We start from the raw sequence: 13,813 nt of genomic DNA, 5'->3' as shown, positions 1-13,813 counted from the left end.
AGGAAACCCTTAGGCGCAGGATTTAGAAGGCGTTTTTATAATCTGTCCTAGGTCTAAATGGTTTAACAAGATTGTCAACAGTAGCCTACATGTAGTACAGTCAATAGTTAAAAGGATAACACAAAAAGCCCTGCAGAGCTTGTTTCCATTATGGTCCGTTAATGTACACAATGAATGCAGTGAGTGATGTTTGTTTTAGCTCTATGTTCGGTACCTGGGGTCTCTTTAATAAATAGAAAATACATTTTCAGGTTGGGATACAAATTTCATCCAATCAGGAGAGAGAAGTCATCATACAGCATACAGGAGAAACGTGTGAAATGGGAAGTGACGACACGAAGAAATGAGCAGACTAAATTGAAACGGGAAAAACTACAAAATTGAAGCTGAAAAATGGATATACTCTCTCAAGAGAAATATGGCTTCTCCTCATGGACCAAACGTGCAAAAATATAAATCACTTAAGCCCTATTTCAATAATAATAATCATAAAAATAGGTCGGCATCCCAGAAATGTGTCCTGAGTCCTGACCCATTGTTTAGAAACCAGTGTATTAAAGAGCTGTTACTGTTACAAACACTATAGCGATAATAGCTATAGCACAATATAGAACTTTTAGTTTTAACCAAAGCAAAACATATCGCTTACACGCAGTGGTGGAAAGTAACTAAGTACATTTATTCAAGTACTGTACTTAAGTTAAACTTTGAGGTATTTTTTACCTTACTTGAGTGTGTCCAATTTTCAGTACTTACTTACTTTTTACTTAATTGTGAGTACTTTTTTCCACCACTGCTCACACGACCTCAGAGGGTAAAACATGCATCATTTTAGGTCCCTCTTCACACACTCGGAGGTTAATGATGAACATTGACAGTTTAGATGATGTGAACAGAGAGAGCACTGACCTTATAGATGGTTCTTCAGGACCAGATCCAAGTTTATGATCTACTGTCTGTCTGTCTGTCTGTCTGTCTGTCTGTCTGTCTTTTTAAAATAATGATCTCTGCTCCATCTGGGAGAACAACATTGTAAGAAGGAGGTGGCTTGGGAAGTGTGTGTGTGTGTGTGTGTGTGTGTGTGTGTGTGTGTGTGTGTGTGTGTGTGTGTGTGTGTGTGTGTGTGTGTGTGTGTGTGTGTGTGTGTGTGTGTGTGTGTGTGTGTGTGTGTGTGTGTGTGTGTGTGTGTGTGTGTGGGTGTGTTCGTGTTTGTTTGTGTGTGTGTGCGCATGCATGTTTGTTTGTTTGTTTGTGTACGTGCATTTGTGTGTGTGTATTTCTGATCATACTCTTAATGGATCTTATAAGTCATGCTGTAGTCACAACCCATCCAACAGACACCTCTTTGTGTGTGATGGTATCAAACACAAACACATGCACGCACACACACACACACACACACACACACACACACACACACACACACACACACACACACACACACACACACACACACACACACACACCTGACCCCTGATAGGATCAAAGCATAACCAATACATTGAGCTGGAACGTCTGCTTCTTCTCAGAATGTCTAGTGAATCACGTGAATGTCAAAAATAACATCATTATTTCAGTTTTATATTGAAACTATGTGGTCAATGTTGTCAGTGACATGTAGTAACACTAGTATGATCATTTAAATATTAGTTACATAGCACAGTTTGGCATTATATTAAATATTACTGTTATAGTATAGTTTGGTATTCATATTACATAATCAGTTAGATACTCCAGTGCGGTATTACTATTAGATAATACAGTTACATCGCACATTTTGGTATTATATTCAATATACTGTTAGTATGGTATAGTTTGGTATTCACATTACATATTACACATAAGGTTTGTTTGATATTACAGTTAGATACTCCAGTGTGGTATTATTATTACATATTACAGTTACATAGTAGTACAGTTTGGTATTACATGCAATATTACAGTTATAGTTTGGAATTTATATTACATATTACAGTTAGATACTACAGTATGGTATTACTATTTAACTTATACAGTTATACTATCACCTTTGCACACTTTGCACGACAAGGAAGAACCCCTAAATCATTTCAAATCGGCCTCATGGCGGCGCTATAACAGACCACTTCACTTTTTGGCCTATAACTCTTGAACCATAGGTCGTACAATAAATCAATCTTGTCATTTCCGCCTGCATGCCTTGCATGATAAGATTTTCCGGCGTTTCACGTTTTCTTTAAAACACACTTCTTCCTAGAGATGTTGTCCAAAAGTCAAACTCAAATCGGTACACAGTATCTCTGTGGTCACGTGATCAAGATGTATCTGTCTGATTTGTCCGATTCCATTCAGATTGGCTACGATTGACTTTAAAAGTGTGTGGTAGGGGCCTGTTTTGCAGTAGTTAAAGGGATAGTTCAACCAAAAAACTTGAATTCATGGATATTTGTTTAGTTTTTGTCTCATTCCTAAGCCAATAATTTGATGACCAGCGGTTCCGGTAGGAGACACATGGGAGACTCTTCGTGTCTCCTACCGGAACCGCCGCCGGTCATCAAATTATTGGCTTAGGAATGAGACAAAAACTACAAAAATATCTATGAATTCAAGTCTTCATGGGGTGACTAATCGATAGGGAAAAAAAGGCTTTTTTTGGGGTGAACTATCCCTTTAACCCTGTAGTCTTAGAGTGAACTGGACTTGAATTACAACATGCACTTCGACCACATTTTGCCGTCTACATCAAAATCTCTTTGCCAGAAAAAAATGCCGATCTATGTGAGCTTGTAGATCTGCAATTTTTTTGGTGCTAATGTTGTTCCCCCCCTAGAATACGGACACTGGTGTTCAAGTGTTTAATTAGTTTGATTTGAGCTGTGTGCAGAGCAAAGTGTTCCAGCAGGTTGACCTCCTGACAGAACCGAAGCAGTTCTATTTGTAGCAACGGATACACACTCGATCCAACCCAGAGCCTCAGTGTGAGGCACCGTGACATTTCACCAAGCCCAGGCCTGTAAACCCACTGATATACGAGTGGCCGAGAGGTAGAGAGAGCTGTGGAGAGAATATGAATAGAGAGAGAGAGAGAGAGAGAGAGAGGGATAGAGAGAGAGGGAGAAGAGAGGACAGAGCAGACCGCAACATTGGAGACACAGACAGAGAGACAGACAGACAGATAGACAGGTTCTCTGTAAAACTGCACTAACAGAGAGACAGAGTACCTGACTGACAGACAGACAGACAGACACGATGAGGAGCAGAAGTAATTCTGGAGTTAAACTCGACAACTATGCACGCAACATCCAGAAGACCATCCTCAGACACCAGGTAGAGAGCCCACGCAGGGACACACACACAAACAAACACACACACGCGTGCACAGAGTGGCGTGCACAAACATTTTGAGGGGCAGGTGCTCAAGTAGAAAAAAAGGGCACCTTGTGTGGCGTGCAGAACCCCTGGCTGCCCTAGTAGTGTGAGATTTATCTGGCAAAATTACAATGCACATTTTGGGGAATTGTTAATATGTTAGAAGCTTTTAATCCAGAATTGATCGACGTCACCATGGGCCACATACTGTAAACTAAACAAAATAAATTATTATAATTTTTAGATTTTTTTTCCAAAAGGGCACTTCTGGTCCAGAGGGCAAAGGGCAGGTGCTCTAGCACCACCTAGAGTCTATCTGTGCACGTCCTTGACGTCACACACACACACACACACACACACACACGCACACACGCACACACACACGTTCCCTGAACTTTCTAGGCAGGCCTTCTGTCTGACAGTAAACATGTTGCTTCAGGAACTGAAGCTATCCGTCTACCAACAGACAAACACACTTGCAATTTATATCCATTATTACTGTACCTCTGTACAACAACTAAACAAACAAAGCGTAGGTGTGTTATGCTAGCGTGCGTGTGTGCGTGTGTGCGTGTGTTCTGGGTAGGTGGACCGAAGCACACTGGACATGGTCTGGTGCTGGTTGACATGTCCAGCAGAAATGCAGAGAGTAAAATAAAGCCTTTGTCACACTTGGATTATACTAAACAAATACATGTGTCATCCTCAACACGGCATGCAGGCGTGTGTACTCTTTGGTTGTCCAAAGGATTGTCACACTCAACTCACAGAAAGGGATATTTCACTTTCAAACATGTTTGGGGTCATTTTAACATTTACTCAGGCTTTTGTGAATACCTCAAAAAGCGGATCATGTGTTTCCATCTGCTAATGTTATCTGTGTCTTCCTCTGTCACTCCAGCATGTCCTCTGTCACCTGCATGTCCTCTCTGTCACCTGCATGTCACCTGCATGTCCTCTCTGTCACCTGCATGTCCTCTCTGTCACCTGCATGTCCTCTCTGTCACCTGCATGTCCTCTGTGTCACCTAAATGTCCTCTGTATCTGTCACCTGATACTCTCATGTAGTCATTTCTGATCATGTCAATCCTTGTCACTCCTAATGAAGATCGTAGCATCCTCAATTCTGCCACCTCCAGCTCCCAAAGTATTGTGATGCGACACATTGTGAGCTTATAGATCTGCTATTTAAGCATTTCATTATTAGCTTGTCTTCATGACATACCCCCTCCTTGGTTCTGGTTATAATGGAAACATAAAGAAAGGAAAAGAGCCATAATCCCTAAACTAACTAACTACTAAACTAAACTGACAAACTACTAAACCTAACCCACTTGGATGTGTTAGACATTTAGAGGTTAGGTTTAAGGGTTGGAATTGGAGTTAAACAAGATTTATACTATAGTTGCGTGCCAGCGCGTCAAGCTGCGACGTGTTGTGCATGGGCTTGTAGACCTGCTATTTTTCAGCTTTAGGCTTACGAAACGGCAAAATGTATAAAGAAAATGTAATTCATAAAATAGCTGTCCTAAAATGCTGATGTTCTCACAAGCATAGTAATACAAACCTGTGTGTGTGTGTGTGTGTGTGTGTGTGTGTGTGTGTGTGTGTGTGTGTGTGTGTGTGTGTGTGTGTGTGTGTGTGTGTGTGTGTGTGTGTGTGTGTGTGTGTGTGTGTGTGTGTGTGTGTGTGTGTGTGTGTGTGTGTGTGTGTGTCATTAGGACCCAGTAACAGGTCTGCTCCCGGGCTGTGAGGACAGTCCTCATGCGTGGGTCAGAGACAACGTGTACTGCATCCTGTCGGTGTGGGGCCTCAGCCTGGCCTACCGCAAGAACGCTGACCGCGATGAGGACAAGGCCAAGGCCTACGAACTGGAACAGGTAACACATGTCACCACAACATCTATCACTTAACTAGAGGACAAGGACTACGAACTGGAACAGGTAACACATGTCACCACAACACCCATCACTTAAAGGGATATTTCACTTTAAAAAAAACTTTGGGTCATTTTATCATCTACTCATGCTTTTATGAGCCCCCAGACCGTTTTTAAGTTGCTTGATTCATTATTTAGATATTTGATATTCATTTTATCAGACACGCCCCCTTCCTATACAATTATCGTATCGTATAACTTCAAACTCCATTTTTAACATGTTAGATTCATCAAAAACACCCGTCCTTTTTTCTGGTGACTCTCCCTGCCCTCCTAATACGCGAGGGGCCGTGTTTTTTCGTTAACTTTATTCATTTATTTTTAATATATATTTTTTTAAATTAAAAAAAGTAAATACAATAAAAAAATTAAATAAAATAAATGAAAAAAGTAATCAAAAGAACACGACCCCCTCGCTCATTAGGAGGGCAGGGTGAGTCACCAGAACCAAGAACGGGTGTTTTTGATGAATCTAACATGTTAAAAATGGAGTTTGAAGTTATAATGGGTTTGTATAGGAAGGGGGCGTGTCTGATAAAATGAATATCAAATATCAAAACAATGAATCACACAACTTAAAAACGGTCTGGGGGGCTCACAAAAGCCTGAGTAGACTATAAAATGAACAAAAGTTTTTTTTAAAGTGAAATATCCCTTTAACTAGAGGACTAGGCCTACGAACTGGAACAGGTAACACATTTCACCACAACACCCATCACTTAACTAGAGGACTAGGCCTACAAACTGGAACAGGTAACACATGTCACCACAACACCCATCACTTAACTAGAGGACTAGGCCTACAAACTGGAACAGGTAACACATGTCACCACAACACCCATCACTTAACTAGAGGACAAGGCCTATGAACTGGAACAGGTAACACATGTCACCACAACACCCATCACTTAACTAGAGGACAAGGCTAACTGGAACAGGGTTGTGAGCTTGTCGATCTGCTATTTTACAGTCCGAATACAGTCAAACACTTTGTCTAAACACCAAAAAAGTCCTTGCGGCCTTGTTTCCATTGGGGTCCTAGGTATTCAATTCATCAACGTATAAAATGTCGCAAAACCTTTGGAGGTATTTAGTCAGATATGCGGGTATTGAGGGCATTGATGGCAAAGTCGCATTGACTGAAAGCCAATCCCATTTTTTGTTGTTTAACCCTGTCTTCTACCCTGAGCCATCCTAGGCTAGCAACATGTGTTGGAAAAAGGTGGGTCATGGGCCCCAGGCCGAGAAGTAGTCGAATCAGCTTGTTTTGGGAGGTTTGAAGCTTAGTCTTCAGTGACATTGAGATGTTGGAGTACCAAGAGGTGCAAGCATAGTCAAAGAGGGGAATGAGGACTCCTGAAAGAGTCCTGAGAGAACTTTTGTTGACAAAATTGGAAATTCTGCCTAAAAATCTTATCTTGTTCTCTGATTTACTTTTTTGATCACCTTTCATGCCATGCTTTCACCTGTCAGGTATTTGTCAAGAATACAGCCCAAACACTACCACACCATCACACTGCTCCAGTGGCTGATATATGCCGCTATAGAGGGAATGATTGGTAAAAAAAAAAATGCATTTATTGTTTCTTACTTCTTCCATCAGCTTTCACAGCTACAGCTCTAAAGCTAGTCGCACAACAAATCGTTGTTGTCGGGCAGAAACCTTGTATCTCCATGTTTTGACTTTTCATGTTTTCTCTTAAATGAATGCCCTACTTCATCATAACCCAAAGGACCCCAATGGAAACGAGCCATAGTGCTTTCTTGGGTTTTAAATCCTCCTAACAGACCTTGTATTGAACTGTATTTCCCTTTGCTTGTCTTTGCAAACTGTTAATCAAGTATTCATTTTTTGTTGTTTTTTTCGTAAGTTAATGCCCTACTCAATCACACTACAAAAGCATCAAACGTAGCAGATCTACAACTGAAGCACGGCGGTGAAGCGACACGTTTTGAGCTTGTAGATCTGCTACTTTTGGTGCTTTTGAATTTGAATACTGAAAAGTAACAGTTTTGGACATATGAGGTTTCTACCCGACAGAGACGATATGCAAGGGTGTCGCACAAAAGTAGTGAAAATAGCAGATCTACAAGCTCACAATTGCGACGCGTTGTAGACGGGCAATTATTTTAGAATATTTTTTTAAATGATAATAAAATAGCAACGGTGTTGCTGTTGGACACACACGGTTGTTCCTCCCGACAACAGTGAAACACATAGCTTCAGTTCCTACAGCAACACGTTTAGTGTCAGACAGAAAGCCTGCCTAGAAAGTTCAGGGAAAGTGTGTGTGTGTGTGTGTGTGTGTGTGTGTGTGTGTGTGTGTGTGTGTGTGTGTGTGTGTGTGTGTGTGTGTGTGTGTGTGTGTGTGTGTGTGTGTGTGTGTGTGTGTGTGTGTGTGTGTGTGTGTGTGTGTGTGTGTGGGGGGTGTCTAAATGCCAAGGGCCACAAGTCTTGGTCTCGGGTTGCAGCCAAACGAGCCGTGAATGTCAGGACATGTCTCTCTCTCTCTGTGTCTCTCTCTCTCTCTGGGGTGCATTTAGCAATAATGGGGCTCCGCTCCAGTGTTGATTTTAGTCAACTAAAACTATGACGAAAAATGTTCGTCGACTTCCTTTTTTCACTGACAAAAACTAAATAAAACTAAGCTATGATGACTAAAACTGAGACTAAATATATTGACAATTTCGTCAACAAATAAAATAGACTAAAATGTTATGGAGCGACTAGTGGAGAAGAGATCCAGTAGAACTAAGACATGTAATTTTTTTTATCCCGCGATTTTTGTAACCCATTTTTTCACCCGGTGCCAATTTTCTAAGTGATCCTGGGCGCTACACCAGCACTACACCAGCACTACACCAGCACTACACCAGTCCCCCACAGTAGGGAGGCCAGGGCCGAGCTCATGCTTCCTTCAGGCATGAGAGCCAACTGACCTTCTTATCACCTGACAGGGGAGAGTTTCCCTGGTTGGACGTAGCGCGTGGAAGGAACACGTTATTCCAACCAGTTCCTTTCACCTCCATCAGGCGCCCCGGCTGTCATGGGGGAGGCGGTATAGTGACCAGGATTACTACATGTTTTTGTGAGGGTATTAACTACCCTAGGAGACACGGGGAGAACATGCAAACTCCACACAGAGTAGGCCCTTTCGCCAACCCCACCTAGGGTATGGGCGCTGATGACACGGAGGAGAAGACAGCGTCCCCGGCGGGAATCGAACCCAGGACCTTCTAGCTGTGAGGCGACAGCGCTACCGACTGCGCCACCGTGCCTCCAAGACATGTCATTTTATGTTTGGTTGCGCTCAGAAAATAGCAGATCTACAAGCTCACAACGCGTCGCGCTGCGACGCGTTGTGAGCTTGTAGATCGTCTATTTTCAGCATGCAAAGTGTAAAATCAGCCATTACGACGCCATTACGATTATGATTGTAGATCATAATCTTATGATATTTAGTCGACTACAGCTAGACAAAAACTAAAACATTTCAGATGGCTAAAGTATGACTAAATGGAATTTTATTCAAAAGACTATGATTAAAACTAAATCAAAATTTGCTGTCAAAATCAACACTGCTCCGCTCTAAGCTAAACTTTGAGTTTAACCTATAGGCCAGTTTGAGAACCACTGGTCTATGCTACCCTTTTCCCTCCATTTGTGTTTAAAAGTATGATTTTTTTTTGCATTTTGTAATCTGTGGACCCCCTTGAAAAGGAGATGGTACATCTCAAGGGGTTATAAAATAAAATAATGTCAATCAATCATTGAAATTGATCCCATTTCTATAAGGCATTCATAAGCAAACGTATAATGCCTTATTATCTGCTTATGACATAATAGTCTGCTAATTATTATAGTCAACAAGCTCCCTGGGGCTTTTAGTGTAATTCTATTAGTACAGCCTTTGACTCTATACTACCTGTTAACTATTATGGTATGGATATTGTAGTTGGTATATTGTGCCTAATAATATGTGTCTGATGCAATTTAAATGAATGCCGACATGTTCTGTACAGATGAAATTAAATTAAAAGTTTGATCTTTATATCCCTTTTGCCCTTCTATCCCTTCCTTTCTCCTATCTCTCTCTCTCTCTCTCTCTCTCTCTCTCTCTCTCTCTCTCTCTCTCTCACAGAGTGTAGTGAAGCTGATGAGAGGGTTGTTGCAGTGTATGATGCGTCAGGTATGACTTCATCAAAATTAACCTTATTTCTGGAAGAACAGATGATATTATTGACTATTGGAAATGTATTATTGTCTTCTAAAGATCCTCAGGTTAACACATTAGCTAATGTTCTGGACACTTTATTTTTGTTGTGTAAATTATACATTATACCCGGAAATACATTATACCCGGAAATACCTCTGTACGCTATTGTTTACAAACATTCTGATCTGGACTGTAGCTTATCATGGACCCACAACCTGATTCACCATTAAATGATCCTCTCCTCTCCTCTCCTCTCCTCTCCTCTCCTCTCCTCTCCTCTCCTCTCCTCTCCTCTCCTCTCCTCTCCTCTCCCCCCCCTCCTCTCCTTTCCTCTCCTCTCCTCTCCTCTCCTCTCCCCCCTCCCCCCCTCCTCTCCTTTCCTCTCCTCTCCTCTCCTCTCCTCTCCTCTCCTCTCCTCTCCTCTCCTCTCCTCTCCTCTCCCCCCTCCTCTCCTCTCCTCTCCTCTCCTCTCCTCTCCTCTCCTCTCCTCTCCTCTCCTCTCCTCTCCTCTCCTCTCCCCTCCCCCCCCCCCCTCCTCTCCTCTCCTCTCTACAGGTACATAAGATAGAGAAGTTTAAGTACAGTAAGGGTGTAGGAGACTGTCTCCATGCTAAGTTCTCCTCCAGGACGTGTGGGACGGTGGTAGGAGACTCAGAGTGGGGTCACCTGCAGGTGGATGCCACCTCCATCTTCCTCCTCTTCCTGGCCCAGATGACGGCCTCAGGTCAGACACTCAACCTTTTTATAGTTTGCTCTGCTTTCCTTTCCTCATGTGTCTTCTTTCCTCTTCTCTTCCCAATACATTATGAGTCGCCGTCGCGCCTGTCACAGACACGCGCAGTGGTGGAAAAAGTACTCAAATGTTTTACTTAAGTAAAAGTACCAATACTGCAATATAGAAATACTTGAGTAAAAGTAAAAAAATATTTGCTTCAAAGTGGACTTAAGTACCAAAAGTAAAAGTACTAAACTGTTTGAAAATAGCAGTTCTACAAGCTCAGTTGTGAGCTTGTAGATCGGCTATTTTCAAATAGCCTATTTATAAAATAAGGCTAAAGTGGTTAATGTATGTTTTATAATATAAAAATGTTTATCTGAAAAGTAACTAGTAACTAAAGTTTTCAAATAATTGTAGCGGAGTAAAAGTACAATATTTGCCTAGGAGTAGAAGTAAAAGTATTGGAAATTGGAAATACTCCGGTAAAGTACAAATATCTCAAAATTGTACTTAAGTACAGTACTTGAGTAAATGTACTTTACACCACTGCCGTCGCGCCTGTCACAGACACGCACAGAGCAACTTCTGTCGGGGAACTCAGTGCAGTGTTGGTGGCCTACCATTGGACCATGTCAGCTCCACATACTCATCCACTCACATTCATTTCATTCTCAGACCGCTCTGTTTAAGATGGAAGTTTACACTTCTCATTCTGCTTGCTTTTGCTGCACACACACTGTTGCTGCTGCTGCGCTGCTGCTGTTCATTGCTGTTGCTAAAATTGCTGCTCACCTTCCACCACCCCAGCTACCACCTGGTGGTTTTGGATCTGCTGTTTATATACGGGGGATTGGGAGTCCTTCTGGTTGGGAAGATGCTTTTTATCAGAGTACCCAAAAGCAGATCCAATTCATCGACAAACCATAATAAATATATTGCTCATTTTATATTTAATAAATATATCTTTATCCTTCATGAGTTGTCTTTATCCATGAATGAGTTGTCCTGACAGAAATACATTATTTATAACACGTCTGTCTGTCTTCTCCAGGTCTCCATATTATCTACACCAAAGATGAGGTGGACATGATTCAGAATCTACTCTTTTACGTAGAGGTGGCCTACAAAGTAGCTGTGAGTGACTTTTACCTTATATGAGAGAGAGAGAGAGAGAGAGAGAGAGAGAGAGAGAGAGAGAGAGAGAGAGAGAGAGAGAGAGAGAGAGAGAGAGAGAGAGAGAGAGAGAGAGAGAGAGAGAGAGAGAGAGAGAGAGAGAGAGAGAGAGGGATGGAGAGAGGGATGCAGGAGAGGGAGAGATGGATGGATGGAGAGGTGGATGGATAGATGGATAGATAGATACTATAGATAGATAGATGGATGGGTGTCTATTTAACTGGTTATCACTTAACGAGTATAAGAGTGTTTTCTAAAAAGAATGTGTGTGTGTGTGTGTGTGTGTGTGTTCGTTCAGGACTTTGGGATGTGGGAGAGAGGAGATAAGACCAACCAGGGTATTCCTGAGCTCAATGTCAGCTCCATCGGCATGGCCAAGGCAAGTTCTCCTATCATCTGTTCCTTTATATATTACACTCTATGATCTGTTCCTTTATCTATAGTACAATCGGCAAACTTGCTGTAAGGGCAAAACGGGAAAAAAACAGTTTGTCCGGTTGTCAGTTGCATGTTAGGTTTCGCTTTTGGTTTGCATGATGCAGTTAGGTTTCGCTTTCGGTTTGCATGCTGCAGTTAGGTTTCGCTTTCGGTTTGCATGCTGCAGTTAGGTTTCGCTTTCGTTTTGCGCGTTGCCAAATCATGTGCGAGAAACAAGCACCGGTGTTGCAAGGAACGTCTACACGCTCTTCTGTCTCTGTCTCCGATGTGCGGGCCAGGCTACTAGACGGGAGGGCCGCGTAGCGGCCCGACCTTGTAGTATATTACACTCTGTATGATCTGTTACTTTACCATTCATCATTACTTCATAATATCATCCTAAACAAAATGTCTGTATCTATACACACTCTATGATCTGTTTCTTTTCCATTCATTACTCCATGTATGTTATCCTAAACATGTTGGCCTTCTAGAAATGATTGTGCTAATAAAAGGACATTATGTTTAGGATGACATACATATGAAGTGACTCCAAACCTGTGGCCCATGATGATAATATTGCCCCCACATGGCAAAACACTAACATTTTAATAATACATATGTTTTCGTTGTGATACCGATTAGTAAGTTAAAGTATACTACGTTAGTTCCATTGATCCAAGCATGCAGGAACACGATCAATTGATTGATCGTTAAAATAAACATTCTATGATAAATGCATGCGGCGCACCCATCTGACCACTAGGTGTCACTGATCTATTACACACTACTGTCTATATCATACAGTAGGTAATAACTTATAAACTTTATGATGATTATAAATTATTATAAATGGTATTTGTGTGCGTGTGTACGTGCGTGCGCGTGTGCGTGTGTGTGTGTGTGTGTGCGTGTGCGTGTGCGTGTGCGTGTGTGTGCGTGTGCGTGTGCGTGTGCGTGTGCGTGTGCATGTGCGTGTGTGTGTGTGCGTGTGTGTGTGTGTATTTCAAGGCAGCACTGGAGGCTCTAGATGACCTGAACCTGTTTGGAGCAAAAGGAGGGCCTGATTCTGTTGTTCACTCCCTGCCTGATGACATCCAACACTGTCAGGTACATCCAACACTACATCAAACACTGTCAGGTACATCCAACACTATCAGGTCCATCCATAGACAGTAAAAAAGAATGGACAGCGTTATGCCTATAGACTCTAGACTGTAAATGAAACCTATTGTTCAGCAATTTCAAATCCGCTATCTTTCTATATCGCGTCATATCCTACGCAACCGGAAATTAATGCAATTGGTTGGGTAGCTTGTCAATCAAGAGCGGGGGGGGGGGGGGGAATGAATGCTATTGGTTGTGTAGCTTGTCAATCAAATCATCCCGCCCCTCCTAGAGCATACCCTACTTTATCATCAATTTTAAAATAAATGGGACCATAATTTACCAAAACGCATATCATGGTGATTGAAAGAAGACTTTAAACTAGCGACTGGAAGCATTATAGTATTTATGACAATGTTTATTAAGGTAAGAAAATCAAGTTTAAAGTTCGGCAAAAACCCACCCACTTGCATTGAGAGTTATTTCTTCTGACACCAGCAGGGGTAAAACAGGCGAAACTACAGGCCATTCATATGAACTTTCACTTGCTATATAGACTCAATTTCAAAGGAGGATGCTGGGCCCTTGGGTACATCCAACACTGTCAGGTACATCCAACACTGTCAGGTACATCCAACACTGTCAGGTACATCCAACACTGTCAGGTACATCCAACATTGTCAGATACATCCAACACTGTCAGATACATCCAACACTGTCAGCCTGACATCAGCCTTTCTCAAGAACAGATTCCGAGCTGCGCTACTGCATCTGTCAGGAGGACCATTCACTGCCACTGACATAAAAAACTTAATTTTGCAAAAAACGTTGATTTTAAAAGATCTCACCGTCCTTCATCTCTCGAAGTGACACATTTCATTGTAGCACATCCGG

General features: G+C 42.0%; 1 protein-coding gene across 1 annotated transcript in view; it reads left to right on the top strand.

Annotated features, from left to right (window-relative positions):
• Positions 1-3,028: 3,028 nt before the first annotated feature.
• Positions 3,029-13,813, top strand: part of LOC308075913 (phosphorylase b kinase regulatory subunit alpha, skeletal muscle isoform-like) — a 39,325-nt gene continuing 28,540 nt past the window's right edge. The window contains exons 1-7 of the mRNA XM_080415911.1: positions 3,029-3,306; positions 5,070-5,228; positions 9,430-9,477; positions 10,060-10,228; positions 11,274-11,356; positions 11,694-11,778; positions 12,828-12,922. Of these exons, the coding sequence (XP_080272037.1) occupies positions 3,229-3,306; positions 5,070-5,228; positions 9,430-9,477; positions 10,060-10,228; positions 11,274-11,356; positions 11,694-11,778; positions 12,828-12,922 (717 nt within the window). The 5' untranslated portion in view covers positions 3,029-3,228. The remainder of the gene's footprint in view (positions 3,307-5,069; positions 5,229-9,429; positions 9,478-10,059; positions 10,229-11,273; positions 11,357-11,693; positions 11,779-12,827; positions 12,923-13,813) is intronic.

The sequence above is a fragment of the Gymnoscopelus braueri genome, assembly GCF_963280865.1.
Source record: "Gymnoscopelus braueri genome assembly, chromosome: 2".
NCBI lineage: Eukaryota > Metazoa > Chordata > Actinopteri > Myctophiformes > Myctophidae > Gymnoscopelus > Gymnoscopelus braueri.
This window is presented reverse-complemented; position numbering and strand designations above follow the sequence as displayed.